Here is an 18,540-nt window from a genome sequence, read left to right on the forward strand (position 1 = left end):
AGAAAGGTTGTGCAATTTCTTCTGCACTGAAAACTATAACTCCCAGGTGCAGCCGCACCTCTGCCATGGCGATCTTTGTTAGAGATGACCTGTGAGCAGAGAAAGCAAGGGCACCTGATTCCTTTCCTTCTTTGTCATTTCTGAGTCCCAATCTGGCACTGCGCTACGCAAGCGTCCAGTAGGGAACTCTCAGGTTAGATTGTAAGAGGCAGGAGGTTGCTGTGGGCTCCCTGGCTGAGAAATGACCATAGGGGGGTTTGAGATCGCTGACCGCACTGTTAGCTTAGTAGCCAGGAAAGGCCAACAGCTGTACCAGCCTAGTAAGTCAGGCCAGACGAACGGCGGTGTGTCACAGTACTAATTCTCGGAGTTGTCCAAATTGAGTCTACTGTGGGTTATTTATTGTGTTTCCTGAAAAGGGGGGATAAAACCCCGACTGCAGTATAAAAGTAAAAGCTAGCACTATTAAAATTCTTAATAAAATGGGTGCACCTCAATCAAAAGAAATGAACCCACAGACTCCTGATGGGAAAGAAGCCCAGTTGGTGCTTACTTTCCGCCTGGACTCTGACAGTCCCCTTCAATTTGTGTTTAAGAAACGTTTTTCCTGTGTTTAAATTGTACTTAGGTAACATCCAGCAGCTGCTTATCTTAAATGTGCCATCTAAAATAAAAATGCAAGCTTGCTCCAAGTTCTAAATCTAAGAAAGCCATGTTGAACCTTATCAATCTTAAACAAGACAAAAATTGAGAATGAAGTGTGCAAATGTTTGTTATTTGAAAGAGGCTCTAAAAGAGAGTTTTTCTCCCAAGTGGTAAAATCCTGTATACGTGCTACTTGTGTTCTGAAAGGAGGATTACCCCACCTCCTTCCTCTAGTTTCAGTGGGGAGGGTGATTTTAAGTCTAATGGTAAATGATGTTGTGTTGTAACTTTTGAGTTTGTGACTACACCTGTGTTCCAGTCTATCTTGGAATGTGAAGTTAACCTAATGTTTCTGCTGCAAAAGCCTAGTTGAGCCAACTGCTCTCTCAAGCTAAAATGCAGTGTATGTATTTCATTAAGCATATGCCTATGAAAGTATGGTGTTCCTTCTAAGAAAAATATGTGAGTCCAGTTTTAACTTTGATTTGGTTGGACAGAAGAATTATTGTAAGGCTCCTGATATCAGTCTCTATAAGACGTCCTGGCCTCTTTTCTTAGAAAATGCCCCCCCTTGTTTCATTCTGTCTCTTTCAGGTTTTTTTTCCTTCTTCTTATTCTGTGCCAGGTAAATTTACTCCCGAGTAAGCTTCCTTTAAAGGAAACTGCAAAGGGGGGGCGGGGGTATAGATTAGGCTTACTATTCCTCTGCAAGTTCAGGAAAAATTGTTCACTCTTGTATTCCTTTTAAATCAAATCTATGGCTGTTTTAATTATGGGTACTTTTATTTTCCTCTTCCTTAGTACATGATAGGCGCATGGTTTGTGATAGGCGCATGGCTTGTGATCTCTTCCCCAGTTGTGTCTGTGTACATAAGTATGTGTGTGTCTCTCTGGTAGTACAAATCTTGCTATGAACCCTGTATTTTAGGGTTGGACTAGATGACCCCAGGGTCCCTTTCAACTCTCCCAATTTGTGGCTGTGGGGAAGGCCATGTGTTTGCAAGCATTGGAGGGTAATTCTTAAATTCTGGTGAGGTGATGTGTTGAAATTCAGCCCAGATTTGCTCTTTGTTTTTTTAAAAGGTGTGAGGTGAAGCCATGATGTTTGAAGCAGAACTGGTGATATCAGGCATTTAAGTGATTACAGTGTTTATCGTTTTGTCTATTATTTACAAAAATCAGACTTAAAAGTCTACTCAAAGTTTAAGCACATACAAATGAATAATCAAGTAGAATTAGCCTTGACCAATCCTGTAAATAAAGGGCAGTAAAATTTGTCTGCAAATGGTGAGGCTGAAATGACTGAGAATATTTAAAATAATAATAATAATAATAATAATAATAATAATAATAATAATAATTCTCTGGCCATTTTCCCCATATATAAGGGCGTGGCATTGTTCCGCGAATAGCCAGAGGGATATTAGCCCTTTCCTGTACATAAAGGAAGCAGTCCTTTGCTTGGGCTGCAATTGCTAGCTTTGGTGAATACTTGAATTGCTGAGTTTCTCCTTTTTGTTTTAAAATCTAACCCTATTTTTAAAATCTACTCCTTACCCTTCCCTTCCCTTATTCAAATTCTAATTTAGCCAAAAGATGCAACATTTTCAATAGTATAAAAGGTTTGCTGAGACATGAACTCTGCACATGCACAGAGGCTAGATCAGCTTAAAAGAGAGAGAGAGAGAGAGGAAGGAGGGGGGAGAGGAGGTTTGGAGAGTGTGCTGTGGGGAGAAACCTATTCAAATTTCCTTGTGTGGAACTTGGAACCATTGGGGAGATCATCCTTGATGTGTCTTTTGCTCCAGGGGCTAATTAAGACAAAGGGGTTGGGTACTGGACCATCAAGGGTCAAGAGGTTGCCAGGTTTCAGGTCTTGACATGCCGAGTTCTTTTCACAGGTAAATATCAAAGCACTCCCACTGTGAGTTCCTCTCTTGAGTAGTTTGCCTCCCCAATGGGATTTAACAGGTTTTTTTGTTTGTTTGTGTATATGTCTATGCATTTTAGGAACAGCATTTCCTGGCAGACTTCTCACATGAAATAATTTTCTCTTTTAACAGGATATGTGAACCCCATTAACAAAGTGTTTGTCCCTTCTTTTCTCCCACAGCACAAATGATAATGAGGGGATGCAAACAGTGATTTAAATACTCTATAAAAAGTAATTGCATTTGTATTTCTTTTGTCTTTCTTCCCTTAAAGCCAAACAGTCACTTTCTTTCTGTTCAGCAAAACAAGTCTGAATCCCTGCTATATTAGTTGATTTTCCTCTATCTCTGACACTTTTTAAGGTTACAAATAATCTGTTTTTCATTTATTAATCAGTTTTTCATTGGGTTGTTAGAATGCCAAAACAGATTACTTCAGGTTACTTCAGGTTGTTTTTTTTTAAAAAAAATGTGTGTCTTAGCATTTAATTATTTTTGGTTCCTCATAGGTCATTGTGTGTGTGTGTGTGTGTGTGTGTGTGTGTGTGTGTTTTACTTTGGGGACATGTCCATCACATGTTGAAAGTCATTTTCATCAAGTTCTACTTATCAGATAGCACATGCTGAATTTGAAGCCTTTTTCCATTGTTTTCCCATTTTTTTTAGTCCAGTAGTAATCTGTGTGGTTTAGATAATATCTTTGTATTATTTAATAATAATTCTTTTCTGAATCTGATGTCTTTCTTGTATTGTTTACAGTTTTCTTACTATACATGTGGAGTAATTTTTTATTTAATAATTTGAAAAAAACCCCAACAAAAACTAAATGAAGGAAAGCAAACAAACTTAGCAGATAATAACAGTAATTATCTGGAAATGTGATAATAATATTAAAATGAGTAAAATGCTTAACATGCTAAGATTTTATTATTTGCAGCTAATAACTCAAGGAGATTTTCTTGGGGAGGGGGCTTTTGCTCCTTCCTTTTCCTAACTCTGTCTTTTAAGTCCCCCCAAAACCCTGCCCCCTTACAGGATATCACTTCTACAGATGTGCGATGATGAAAAAGCAGCAACAACCCCTCAACTCAGAGTTCTTCACCATCACAAGACCTGCAACAAAGTGCCCACAGCTATCTCTTTCAAAGGATACAGACTGACGGGGGAGTGGGGCTGACAAAGGGGGGAGGAGTTGAATTGCAAAGACATTTTCTCACTTTTGAGATACATACGTAAAAGATCACAATTGTCTCAAGATATGTATCTGATATGTAATTAGTTTGTTGTGTATTATGTGTTATTACGTAGGAATGTTGAAATGTGTCTGACAGTGTGTTATTTCCACAAAGTGGGGGGGATATTTTTGTGTGTAATTGTTTTTATGTGAATCTCTTCTATGACTTCTGTATCTCTTGCAGATTCAGTACTGTCTTTAAGTAGCAATTGTTCTGTATTAATCTTGGATTTCCCGTATACCTGTGAAATTAATCTAACCACAACCAAGTATTATTCTTGGAACCATATTTTATCAGGTAGTTTTGAAACAACACACTTTATTATTATTTGGGATGTTTTGATTAGAATGCCAAATGGAAATGAGTGTAGATCATGTCTCAAATTTTATTTATTTGAGGACACGTCCACCATACATGGAATAAGGTTCCTACACTTTGTTTATATCTCCAACACATTATTTATTTTATTTTATTTTATTTTGCTAACATCTGCATATCATTTTCATAGTTTTTCCCCAGATTGCACACAGTGAATCTGAAGGTTTTTCCCCATAATTGCTCTCATTTTTTTATCTCAATTGGACAACCAAATTGTGTGCTTGCTCTTCTCTGCCGAATTTTGATTTTACCAAGGAGAAGCTTCAAGATCCATAAAAGCCTAGATAACAAGAAAAGTGTATATGCCTTGATTTAGCAGGAATGATCCCCTAAAGAGTTAAATTAACTAATTTGGACAAGTGCCCTTTTAAGAATGGTTGTTTTAACAGATTGGTTTGGAAAGTTGAGAACCATGGGCATATATAAATTATAATTGGACTCAGTTTGAATTGGGCAAGTGTATCCAGGCTGCAATTAGCTTTTTGGTCCTTTAAGTGCAAGTGAGCAACTTCCCATGGGTGCAAGACAACAGCCTATAATAAAATCCCATAGAAAGGCCAAGGCCAAGGCATCTCCCTCACGAGATGTCCAAACCTGTGCCAGCTATGGTGAATGCCAGGCGACATGGTTAAATGAAAGCCCCGAGGGGATTCAACAGACAGGATGTGTTGCTGTAGCACTATGTCAGTGTGAGACCACAGAAGAGCTAGCTTGACACCTGAGAAACACACAAAAATGGCGAAGGACAAAACACCAACTGCATTTTTCAGTCATTAGTGGACCTTCCTGCTAGGTGTAAAGCATAGAACACTATTGAGTAAATGGTATCTCCCAAAGTGTTAGAATGCCACAAGTAATTTAGTAGCAAAACGCAACATGTGTTATTTTTATATACAAAGACATCCATTTACAACATACGATGTTATTATTTGTGGGGCAAAAATTTTTAAGAAAAATTCTAGCCCCAAAGGGGGGATAATGTGATAGGAATTTTATGGTCTTAGATATATGGTAATGTTCATAACCACACGTACATAGATCAGCACAGGAAAGCCAACCTGGAACCATTTTGATTCCTAAACTGACCAAATCCTTTCTCTGCAAGGTTAAACTGGAAAAGCCTCCCCATTGTCTCTTTCCTCACAAATCCTGCTCAAGGATATGTCTGTTTGAATAAGGTGTGAGCCTGTGACCTGGCCCAGGAAATAAGTATTTTACCACTACAAAAGAATGGCCAGGCTCCCCGGGAAATCCAATCAAGTAACTTGCCAGACAGGAGATAAACTGTGACAAGAGAAAAACAACATTTAAATTTCTGTGATGTAGGTGGGATGTATCTGAGGGGTGGTCTTAGATTACACCCCTTCTGTGATGTATGCATAATGTTTCTGGGGGTGGTCTTGATCTAGAGAATGGGAATTTCAAAAGTCTTTATAAAGTCTTGCACACCATCTTTCTGGGTCCTCCTCCTCTCCTGCGTGTGAGGGGAGCACCCTGTTGCAACAGATCAATAAAGATCAAGCTTACTAGCTGCTTTGCTTCTCAATATTCTCTGGTTGGCCTCTGTTATTTTCTCCTACCAATAGGGAACCTATGTAAGGACTCTATATGGGCTCTTGGATACCCCATAAGGGATAAGGGCATTATTTTTATTTACAACACAGTCCTGTACAGATTAATTTGCTGTGTAGCACGCTTCCTAAGATGGGTGAGGCTTCTTTCTCCAGACCCAAAGAATCCTTGTTGTAGACCTGAGAGAGCCAATCTACATCTTAGCATTGTAAATGAAAGCAATGTCCTTGCCTCTTGTACTCTTGAGAACATTTTATTAAATCCTTTCTTTTTCTTACTTTTTAGTGTAAATGGGAGCACAGGAAATAGGCTGCATCATCTCTATGATTTTGCTCAAAAGAATTTATTATGGGGTACAAATAGTTGTTTAGGAATTGATTGAAATGTAAAAATAAACTAATACAAATGTTCTAAATGGATGCCAATTCTCATAAAGTTACCATTACACACTATAACTGAAAAAGAAGAGGAGGTCTCCAAATGGCAATTTAGAAACAGAGACTGGGATCTAATGCATTGGATTAAAAAAAACACACACAACTTCCTCTGCACAGCTGGCACTGTTGCAATTATTTTATTTTAAACTACCCCACACCCAAGCCCTTGGCGCTCTCGCTTTTTCCTTTGTTAGTCAAGAGTTGCTGGTGTACTGTAGGAGGAACAGAATTGAGCAGACATGTAGGAGTTGCTTTGCCAAGGTGCCCTGCGATTTATAGGCTTGTAGAAAACATTCTTTTTTTAAGGCAGTGCACAGTGCCAATGCAGTTTCCTTTTCCAAGCCACTGCTAAAATATTTCAGTACTGTTTCAATTTTTCTTTAACTTAGGTTTGATGTGGATAGGGGCAAATGCAGGGGAGGGGCGCAGCATAAACTCTTAGCAAGTTTTATAACTGAGCGTGCTCTCATAATATCCCCGCTGTAGCTGACGTCCTGGAAAACAGAAATGAATGTTAAGTTACATGGTCCAGAGAGCCAGTGTAGCATAGTGCTTAGTGCTTTGGATGAGGACCTGGAAGACCAGGTCTTCATCCAACTAAAACCACTAGGTGACCTTAGGCCGGTCACTGCCTCACAGCCTCACCTACCTCACAGGCTTGTGTGGGATTCAATGAGAAGGGGTAGAAGAACACTGTATACTGCCTTGAGCTCCTTGGAAGAAAAGGTGGGATATAAATGCAATTAAAAATAATAGTTATAATTATAATGCTACCATTTAAGAATTACCATTTAGTATACAGATAGGATAATTAGAAATGGGATCTTACTGCACTAGATGTGTACAAGGAGGACACAGGTGGAGAGAGGCCTTGCTGGCTGTTTTTCCTTTGAAGCTGTTAACTTATTGAGGATATACTAGAGAAAGCCAACTGGAGCATATTGCAGAAGTGCTGGAAATGTTCTTGGTAAGGTTTCTGTGTTGATCTCCATGGGGCAAGTTTTAGTTGGTGATTTTGCTGTTGCTGGGATTTGGGAAGGTCTCAGGCTCTTGTTTGTATTAGATGTAACTAGATATTGTTTAATTCTTGACTTCAAAATAAGGTGGTTGGAATGCATGAATACTTATGCTGACACAGTAAGTTACTGTTTTTACTATTTTGTATCTCCCTACAAAACACACACACAAACACAATTTAAGATTCCATTTGGCCGTGGCAGTGGTGGGTAGTGCCGTTTTTTATTTCCTGGCCAAACAGGCATCTGACTTGCTAGAAAGTGTCTCTGTCAGCTGAGCTACACTTAAATCTTAAGAGAAACCAAGACACATTCTCTGCAAAGCATTGACAAATTTTGGAACGACCAAGAGTGCTGCTGACTCTTGTCTAGGATATGCCAGAATGATACATTGTCGGGCCACTTTTTCCAGTGGTTGCAGCAGTGAGGTCTTGTAGAGAAAAGAAAAATCGTTCCATAAAGGTTAACTGATATTTAATTTTTGAGCTGAATTTCTTTGTAGCCTAGACATTTAGGGCTTTGACTAGACTTAGAGGCAAAAAGGGTGGGCTTTGTGCCAAATTTAATATATCTTTGCTGCTTTTGGTACAACATAAATCATGAAGGCTTGTTTGCCTCTCTCCTGCACAGAAGCTCAGAATATATGGCATCATGGAGATATAGATCTACATAATGCACTGAAATACACAGCTCCCCAGCTCCTTTTCTGCAATGTTGCTCAGGTATTGCAGATCAAGACACGTCAAAAATTATCAATACATTTGCGTAAAGGGACCCCTGACAATTAGGTCCAGTAGTGACCGACTCGGGTTGCGGCGCTCATCTCACTTTATTGGCCGAGGGAGCCAGCATACAGCTTCCAGGGCATGTGGCCAGCATGACTAAGCCGCTTCTGGTGAACCAGAGCAGCACACGGAAACACCGTTAACCTTCCCGCTGGAGCAGTACCTATTTATCTACTTGCACTTTGACGTGCTTTCGAACTGCTAGGTTGGCAGGAGCAGGGACCGAGCAACCGGAGCTCACCCCGTCGCGGAGATTCGAACCACCGACCTTCTGATTGGGAAGTCCTAGGCTCTGTGGTTTAACCCACAGCGCCACCCATGTCCCAACATTTGCACAAAGCTACATAGCAATTCATGGTAAAGAAATAATTCAGACACCCAGTGTGATAGATCTATTAATGTGTGACCACATACCTTGTGCCTGTTACTTCCCCGAAATGAAGCAAATGTAGCCCCCCCCAAAAAATGTAACAAAAAAACCCCATTTAGTGAATTAAACTTCTTTCATTACTTTAGGAACTAAGAGCTAAATTCATTTGTGGCCTTGTGCAAAATCATTCCAATTCATTGACTCCAATGCATCAGGAGAATAGAGTTTTTCCCTAAATGGAAGTTACTTTCTGAAGCTCCAGCAAAGATACAGCTTTGAATAACAAACTAGAAGCAATTCTTCATTTGAATTATGTGCTGCTTTGGATATTGTACTAGCAGAAAGGCAGTTTACATGTCCCTAAATTGTGGTTATGCAAAGTTTACTGCTGAGGCCTATATATCCACAAGTGTTCATCTGGGTTTTTTTACTGTTTCAGTGGCACTCTACTCCCCCTCTTGGGTTCTTTTGGTGGTGCTATCTTGGCAAATGGCACAGGGGAAAGAAGTTAAAAGGTCCCTGCATCTCCCTCTCCCTCTAGTGGCTCATTCCAGTATCACTACAAGTGACTCAAGATTAAGCACAAGCACCTCAACCAAGCAGATTAAAACTAGCTGCAGGTGTCCCAGCCTAACCTGCTGGCCACCACTGCTTCTCAAGCTTCCACAGTTATAGCAAAGTCCAAGAGATCGAAACTCTGTATGTGCTCCTTCATGGAGAGTTCAACCCTATCTAAGGCTGGTTGCAACCAGGTTGGTTTCTCCATCCACAGCATCTCCATGTCTGAATTAAGCCTCTACTTGTTCACTCTCTTTGGTCCAAAACCATATTCAGAGACCAAGAGTCTGAAAGCCTCACTGAGACTGAAATAGGTTGAAAGGAGAGAAACTTAGAAGACAGTGGCTGCTTGTAAACATGGCAGGAGCCACACAAAAAACCATTGAAATTTAGGAGCCAGCCCAAGCTTGATAAACCTGAGTTGCTAAGTACTCAGCCCAGTATGTTGCAGCATGAGTCTTCTGCTGAGGGTGGGACAATTGGCAAGCCTGGATATATCAGGTTGATCTCATTACACACCCTTTGAGGTGCATATGCTCTGTATTTGGCCTACAATATTTTCTATGCATAAAGAAACCCAAGGAGCAGGCAATGAAACCAGGCATTTATTTTCATTTTTACTTTTTCATACACCAGTTCCTTCAGATTTTCGTTATTTCTTTTATTGTATGTACATGTTTTCCTCCCATTAGCTGTGGAAGACGCCTGAGGTTAGCTGCTTCCTCTCTGTTTGGCCTTTTCCCTTCAGTACTTTTCGTGCCAGGAACTGCCCACTCTCTAGCATCTGACAAGTATTTGTACATATTCAATAGTGATGAAATAGCACAACGAAGCACACTCTGGCAAGTTTTCATGGTCTACTTTCTATCCCATAACTTAGCCCCTGCATTTTCTTGGCCCTGGAAGGCCTAACCGGAATCTTTGAGTCACCAACTTTTCATTCCAGTTCTGCATTGTCTTGGTTATTTTACTGAAGTTCTCGTTGTGATTAATCCAGTCCCACTATACTACTTCTGTCATGGAAGATATTATTGCCAGATGGGGTACAAAAAGGAAACAAAATAGTAAAGTTTTACGCAGAGTAGGTTAACTGAAATTAATGACTAACTTAGCTCCATTAATTTCAGTGGTTCTACTGTCAGTTGGACACAACCCCAAGTGATTTCTCCTAGTTTAGTACTCCTGGCCTTTAGTCCTGATTCTGTTTTATCCAAAACTCAGTAGCATATCAATCAGTTTTTATTCTGCTCTCCGAAATCATACTGATCCCTATCCTTTCCCTACTTTTTCACACCATTATCGGCTGAGGAAAAAGGCAAAAGCTGGTGGAGAGTCCTTTGGGGGGAAAAAGTTAGAAAAGGGGGATATGAAGATATTAGATTGCTGATATTCAGGACACAATTTAATTATTCTTTTTTTAAAAAACACCCAGCCTACTTGGCTATTCCATCATATATGAGCAAATCATTAGAAACAATCCTGAGCCAGGCAGTAGGCATGTGAATCAGATCCATTCCTGGTATACATCTATAGAGAAGAGGATAAGACCTGCTACTGATGCTCCAATACAACACCATTGTATTGGCGCATCATTTGTAGGAATAAACCTATAATGAATGACTGTGTGTGTGATGCAGCAACTTAGTGTAAAAGAGCTGATTCCTGGACACTGAAGGATGACTCATTTAAAGAATGGCAGTAATACAGAACTGATTTTCTTCTAGGAAGGAAGGAAGGGAATGACTAGTCCAGCATTCCTCTGAAAAAGACAACAACAAGAAGTAGATAGTGATCTAGCACAAGGCTGGATATGATTAGATATATAAAAGCTTGTTTTGGAGGCAATTGATGGATGAGTAATACAAAATGCTTTTGGTCAGCCGAGGCCCACAATTATGATCAATCACGGATATGCTTCATGTTGACAGCTGTTTTATCACAGAAGTCTTTATCATATAATCTTCTCAGCAAGGATGCAGTTCACCATCCATAGTTCAGGTCCATAAGCTCTAATACAAATTCAATATTCAGAGTCTCCTTTCAATGTTGTTCAAGAATAACATTCAAATCAGCTAGAAAATATTATTCCAATGAAGAAAAACAAGGGGTTCAAACACCTGTTCCCAAACTGGACATTCTGTTCCCCAAATAGATGGAAGACCCTTCTGGAAAAATGTCAAAGGAATGAGATTTGACTATCAATATTAATTGAAAATATTTTTATCCTACCATTCCACCAGAACATGACTCAGTTGATGAGGTGCATTACAAGATCAATAAAACAATTCAAAACAAAATCAATTAGTTTACTTCAATAAAGAATAACTACTTATTAAGGGAGGCAGCTAATAGTGAAAACAACAGGAACAGACTTCTTGCAAGGATACTCCTTTCTATGTTCAAGATTAAATTAGCATTTTTGGGTAATGAAGGGTATATATAAATCACAGGTAATATGTGAAAATGCTTTTTGCCTTATGCTTGGGTTTCTTAATTAATGTGTTGTCTTTTTCAGGCTCAATTTTATGCACCCTTGCCTTGGAGCAGGTCCCACTGAATTTAGTGGGACTTCGGTTTGAGCAGAAAAATTGCAGCTTAAGGGTATAACCTTCATTGTAAGGGTGTGATTTTTCCACAATTAAACAGTTCCTTTATTCATTTATTTTATCACTGTGGTGGTGTTGATACTTGTCAACAATTAAACATTTAAAAATTCCCTTCAATTTCAGTGGGAATGATTTCAACCTATATGTTTGCCTTTATCACTTGCCTATGCAAGTTCATTCCACAACAAATTTGTTATTCTTTAAAACTCTACAGGGCACCCTTTCTTCCTTTATTACACGTTGATGCACCTACTCCTCTCTGGAATTTATAGAGGCTAAAATCAGAAGGTCAGCAATAACATTACAAGGAATAAGCCAGACTGCAAATAACATATAAAAACTAACAATAAAGCATAGCAATAGCAATGCCTAGTTTAAAATTGCCAAGGTTTGTTGAAGTCAATGAGATACAGACTGATAGATAAACCAGTTAATAAAGAAGTCAGCTACCCAGCCATCCTACTGGATGTTTGGGATTTCCACTGCCAGGTCACCAATCATATTTAAAAACTGGAAAATACAGATCAGCATCATTTTAGAATGGTTGCAGCAGGCACATCACATTAATATCAGTTATACCCTCATGGGCATAGCCAAGCGGGGCAGGGAGGGAAAGCTGTCCCCAATCAATAAAAATCAATAAAAATACATAGCAAACTGGGGTTCTGCCCCCCCCCCAACAAAAGGCCTGCCTCCCCCTTAACAAAAATCCTGGCTATGCCCATGTATACGCTCAAAACAAGCCAGCCAGCCTTCGAGTTTTTCCAAAGGCTTGCTTGAGAGTGAAAATATATGGATTTCTAAAACACAATACAAAACCTGAAGCTCAGGCTTTAAGATGCCCATCATCCAAAGTTATACTGAAAGCAGCTCTTAGGCTTCCTTATGTGAAGGAAGGAAAATCAATTGCAAAAAAAATAAAGCACTAGAGGGGGCTTTTAAATCAAAGCCTCTGCCTACAATAAACGTATAACATATGGTTCCCTCAGTGATCTATCTTGCATTAAATGTTTTTTTATTTCAAGTTTACTTTGAGGTACCTTTATTCCTAGCAAAGGCCAGTTTTGAATGTATGCAATCTTTGAAACAATTCCAGTATTCACCAGTGTCAGGTTAAGATGCTTAAAAGCATGACTGTTCAGTAAATATCCATGCGTATGACTGAAATGCGATTCACATTTAGCTGAGAGTAAGCCCCACTGGACACTGTAGAGACTACATCTGAGTAGATGTGCAAACTATGGATCTGCAATCCATAGTTCTTATTCTGCAGAAGGGATGGGGAACCTGTGGTCCAGAATTTGTTGAATTCCAGCTTCCATCACCCCTAATTTATGGCCATGCTGACGAGCTGATGGGAGTCCAACAACATCTGAAGTTTCACAGGTCCACTGTCCCTGTTTTAGAGGTAACTCAGGGGGACTGACAGCTGGATAAGCATCATTTGGTTAGACTGTATTACCACAACCACCATGGCCCTTTCCTCCTGGTAAATTAAGCAGTTAGATGCAACAGGGAGGATTGGGGAGAGGTTTGCTGCAGATATGTGTTCCTGGGAAGAACTATTAAAAGTATTTGTACAGGGCATGTCTATATATAACCATGCTATAGGACAAAACCTCTTGGCACTGCATGTAGTGCATGCTTCTATAATGGGATGCACAGACAAAAAGCGGGAAAGAAAAGGAGTTTAAGAGAAGGTTAGTTGTGATTATGTAACCATCTTATGCAAGAGGTGATCTGGAAGTAGCTGGTAATGGTGCAAGACCTTCTGTGGGATGATAATTGAAATGTTTCAGAATAAGTGGATTATATGAATGTTGCAGGCCACTTATCCAAAAAGAGCAACTGGACTGTGAAATCACTGTTCTAATGGGGAAACCAAGTCAACAAGCATTTTTGTTTTGAAAGGACATTTTAACTCCCGGGCACAAACAGTGGATAATGCATTAGGGAAGATAGGAGGAATACAGCCGGCTTCTCAGGATGTCTAGAGACTATTGGGGTGGGGGTGTTATTTATAAGTTCTGTTGGGGTCAATTTTTAATTTTGGAGATGCATTGTTTTTGCTGGTTTTGGAAGACTATTTTTGCATTAAACTTTGTTTTGAATTATGCATGGAATGTTTCATTTTATTGTATATTTAATTAGATGTTTTCATTAATTTTAAATGTTGCTATATTTTTGTGACTATTAAGAGTGAATTATGTGATTTCTTTGATGTTGCAAGCTGCCTTGAGCATGGAAAGGTGGCTTACAAACAAATGATGATGGTATAAATAAAAGGTTTCATGAGACCAGATTAATCCAAAGTGGGTTTAAATGATCCTACAGATGGCACTATATTTATAAATCTGGGGGAAGCCTACAGCAGTTGTGTGTGTGTGTTTAAAATTTGTAAAGTTTTAAGCATAGAAAAAATATATTTATAATGGAAGTGCCATCACTTGACGGAGCATTCTCATTTCAGCAGTTTATGTTTTACATAATGTGAAAGGATGGCAATTGCTATGGGAAGATAATGCTGCTCATTTGCTACATGGAGGAAGAAAACATCAATTTAGATTCCTTTAAATAGCAAAAAGGAAAAGGAAATTTTACAATCACAGCTTTCTTCCTATGTGAATATTGATTACCAGGTGTGCAACACCAGGAAACACTTGAACTTGAGGTCTTGCTGACATTTGCTTCAAATAGCCAGTTCAGAATTAGGGAATGTGTTGTTCTTACCAAGCTCAAATTTATGCTATGCCAAAAGAAATAGAAGGATGTTGAAGATGTTTGCTGCAGAATGAAGAATACAGGCAGATATGCGAATCTGTGTAAAGACCTGAACTGGATGTGTATGTTTAACACTGATATCGACACACATACACAGATGTATAAACAGAGGGGAAAGGCATAAAAACAGGTTTGAAACTCATCCACACAAGCATCAAGTGAGTGGTCTGTGGAATGGAAAACATTTACATCCCAACATACCCAACAGTCCTGTAGTGACTATTGATTTTTAGGAACGAGATAATGTGATCTTTAAAAATATCTTGATCCAAGTAGTTCTGGGAACCCTCTCTGCTGAGCCAAGCAGAGTCTGCCAATGCCAACAAATTCCTGTTGCCAGCCGCTCTTTTTACACTTTCTTAAAGCATCAGGCACTACCTCTGAGCTGATCTTTGTTGAAATCAATGGGACACCGTTCATAACAAATAGATTTATGACGGAGGTTGCTGTCTGCTTTATATCCTCTTGTCAATACATTTTTCCTTCTCTGCTCCTATTTCGATCTACTCACCACCATAAATTTTCAAATCTGTATTCTTCCACAGAACTGGTCTTTTATACACTGAAGTGTTAGTCTGCACCTGCTCTGTATAACAGCCTTGCTGTTGAAGTGTCATGCATTAAGGGCTTAAATGACCTGGGGAGACGTACAGTAGCATATATTAGCCATTTGTGCATTTAGAATTCAGATGTGGCATCTTCTGTAGATGCAAAAAAATGCACCATCCTCCAGCTTGTGTTCAGTTTCAAAATATAAACATAGGGATACTCTGAGGACAGAGGAGTATATTTGGCATTCTAAATGACTCTGTTGTATTTCACGTCGTCTTCACCAGTTTAAACATGTCAGGAAATTTACTCATATTTTCCATCAGTAAAAAAATGCATTGAGATACGTCTTTTACAGAACGTGCCCTCCAAGACATGACATATTTGATATAAATGCAGGACATGCAGACTAATCCTCTATGTCAGTAGTTCCCAGTTAGCTATATGCTGTGGATTCGAGGCCTGGACGATATCTCAATATATCTTAATATATCTCAATATATCGCCCAGGACCAGTATGAGGAGCAGACTGCAATATCGGCTTCACTCAGCAGTATATCGCTGTTGAAACCACCAGTGCTCCCAAGTCCCTCTGCTAGCGACTTCCTCCAGCAAGCTTTGCTAGCAGAGGGACTGCGGTGGCGGTTTCACCAGCGATATATTGCTGAGTGAAACCGCCATCCCATTCTGCCCTCATACTGCACAGAGGGAGAAAAAAGCCACGAGGCACCAATACAGCTTGTTCCTCCCTCTACATCTTTTAAGCGCTCAGCTGAGGAGTTTGCGGTTGCCGCTCCCCTCAGCCGAGCAGGTAAAGGGTCCCCCAGCTGGCTGCCATACAAGCTGGAGGAGCACCGGGGATGGCTCTGCTGGGGATGGGGAGGCCAAAGATCCTCGCTGCTCTCCCTGCTCGTATAGCAGATATAGCACTACTGACTCTAGACAGTCCATGCCACAATTGTGCTTATGACACAGTCCTACCCATGACTGTGCAAAAGTAAGTCCCATTGAGTTCAATGGGGCTTACATCCAGGTACGTTAGGCTGTAGGAATGCAGCCATAATGTCGTCCATGAAACAGACCCTTCAGGCAGCAATCCTGCACCAAGTTATCAGGGAGTAAGCTCAGATAACTCAGAACGCCATGGGAGTAGCATATGGGACACGGGCGGCGCTGTGGTCTAAACCACTGAGCCTCTTGGGCTTCCCAATAAGAAGGTCGGTGGTTCAAATCCCATGATGGGGTGAGCTCCTGTTGTTATGTCCGAGCCTAGCAGTTTGAAAGCAGGCCAGTGCAAGTAGATAAACAGGTACCGCTGTGGCGGGAAGGTAAAGGGTGTTTCTGTGCGCTCTGGTCATGCTGGCTACATGACCAAGAAAGCTGTCTGTGGACAAATGCTGGCTTCCTCAGCCTGAAGCAAGATGAGATGAGCAACGCACCAAACAGTCGCCTTTGACTGGACTTGACCGTCCAGGGATCCTTTACCTTTTACCTTACCTAGCACAGGCAGAGAGGCGTTTGCTTCTGTTTATCCCACTGGTGTGCCTGCCCTACGAGGGATGAAGCTGCCGAGCAGTAGCATGAGAGCGAAAGCCCTTCCTCTGGCGACCACACCTCCGCTGCACGCTCAGGCCACCGCCTCTGCGTGGGTGTGCTCACCACGCCTACAAAGCCGTGACAGGGAAAAATGAAGTCACTGTGCAGGGCAGAAATCCTGCCAGGTGCTGGGGTGGGGTCCTGAGCCTTTCTTCATGGACTGGATAGCCCTGCATTCCCACTCGCCCGCCTCCAGTCCTCAGCCACACACGAATGCTGGACTCCTGCCATTCACACACCCGGCTGTCTTCCTTTCCGAAATATTAACATGTGGGAAACCGCTCGCCCACCTAGAAACGTGCCTCGCCCCTTCTGCGCCTCCCCACCCGTTTCCCGCTTGTGCCACCTCCGTCCGCCAGCAGCGGCAGCAACGGAGCGAGCCTTCTTCCAAGGAGCTGTCCATGACCTCATGCAGAGCCGAGCCTTCCTTTCCTCTCACCTCTGGGCGTGTGTGTGAGGGACAGAGAGCTCCTATAATAATCCCCGCGCTGGTGCGCTTCGCTCTCTTCCCACCCCCGACAGATACGGAGACGCGGGCGCGCGCATACACACACACACACACAGAGAGAGAGAGAGAGAGAGAGAGAGAGAGAGGGAGAGAGAAGAGGCTCAGCCTGGAGGCTGGCGCTGCACTAAGCCGGGCGGCTGCGGCGCGCCTGAAGAAGCGCCCCAGCTCTCCAACCGCCAGGGCGCAGCGAGGGAGCCGAAGCAGCGGCAGCCTCCGACTTTCTCGGGGAAGGTCATTCACTGACCAGTCGCGTGCCCTTCTTCCCGCCCTTCCCCTCCTCTGTTTCTCTGTCTCTCTCTCCGCTCCCCCCCTCCACCCCCATTGCAGCGTCCAGCCTATTGCAGGTTCGGAGGCGGGCTGCTGAGGGAATCCGGGCGTGCTGTTTTGGCCGGCGACGAGACCAGCTCTCCTTCTCCCCTCTGGCCGAGGCTGCTGCGAGAAGGGCGGCTGCAGGCGGGACGGAGGAAGGTGAAAGGAAGAGGCGAGAGGGACCTCGGGGCATGAGCAGCCCAGCGCCTGCCTTCCGTTGGCGCCGGTCCGCTTGAGGCCGGCAGCTGGAGGAGTAGCAGCAGGAGGAGGAGGAGGCGGCGGCGGCGGCGGCGGCGGCGGCTGCTGCTGCTACCAGACCCAGCACGGCGGGACTGGAAGGAGAGCCGCACGGGGACAGCGAAGAGGACAGGAAGGAGAAGCCCCCGAGCGGGAAGATGGCTTCCCCCACCTCCCCGGGGGTCCCTGGAGGCGGGACGTCGCCCCAAGCCAGCCAGCCACGCCTTCGGCAGGTGGGTGCGCTCACACGGCCCTGGGGAGAAAGGGCGGGAAACGCCCTCGGAGGGGCGCTTTTACCTCAGGCTGCAGCAGCCGGAGGCGCGAACGGCCTCTCCGCGGACGCGCGCAGTCGTTCACTCACCCGCCCTGCGGCTACGAGCTTAACTTGCACCTGTTTGAAGGAACCATATTGCGAATGGGTGGGATGGGGTGGGGTCTGCTTGGAAGTCAAGGGGTTGGGGATAACAAACTTAGGCTGGCATGTGCAACGGGGTGGCGGGGGGAACGGACGCTGTGAGTCACACGCAGGGCTCCAGCTTCCATCCATCACACCGCTCCACCTCCCCTCTGTCTCTTCATGTTGCCACACTGTCTGGCAAAACCACTCAAAACGGCGGTGCTCTTTTTAATACGCTGGTCATCAGGACAGACGCTACTTATTTAATATATTTGCACCCCACCTTTCTTCCTTCACTGAACTTAACATGGTCTTATAGGGGCTTTTCAAGTGGGCACCCACCCAGGAAGTGGGTGCCCACCCTGATCTAATGGCTCCTTAGCTTCAGCAGGGTGGCTGCACCATAAGCCATCAGGCCCACACACACAGCACACCTTGATATGGACATCTAGCTTATGAAAAACTAACAACACCGTTTAGGCATGTCAGACAAGTATCTTGCCTTATGTAATGGCACATGGTCACCATACACACTGTGTTGTTTGGAACGGCCATGTCTTAGTGGAAGAACAAGTCCTTGACATTTCCAGGTAGGGCTGGGTGTGCTCCCCATCTGAAACCCTGGAGGGT

At 42.5% G+C, this 18,540-nt stretch overlaps 1 protein-coding gene across 1 annotated transcript in view; it reads left to right on the forward strand.

Annotated features, from left to right (window-relative positions):
• The first annotated feature begins 17,058 nt into the window (after positions 1 to 17,058).
• The window catches only part of ANK2 (ankyrin 2), a 321,790-nt gene continuing 320,308 nt past the window's right edge, over positions 17,059 to 18,540 (forward strand). The window contains exon 1 of the mRNA XM_077933941.1: positions 17,059 to 17,746. Within this exon, the coding sequence (XP_077790067.1) occupies positions 17,672 to 17,746 (75 nt within the window). The 5' untranslated portion in view covers positions 17,059 to 17,671. The remainder of the gene's footprint in view (positions 17,747 to 18,540) is intronic.

The sequence above is a fragment of the Podarcis muralis genome, chromosome 9, assembly GCF_964188315.1.
Source record: "Podarcis muralis chromosome 9, rPodMur119.hap1.1, whole genome shotgun sequence".
Taxonomy (NCBI): domain Eukaryota; kingdom Metazoa; phylum Chordata; class Lepidosauria; order Squamata; family Lacertidae; genus Podarcis; species Podarcis muralis.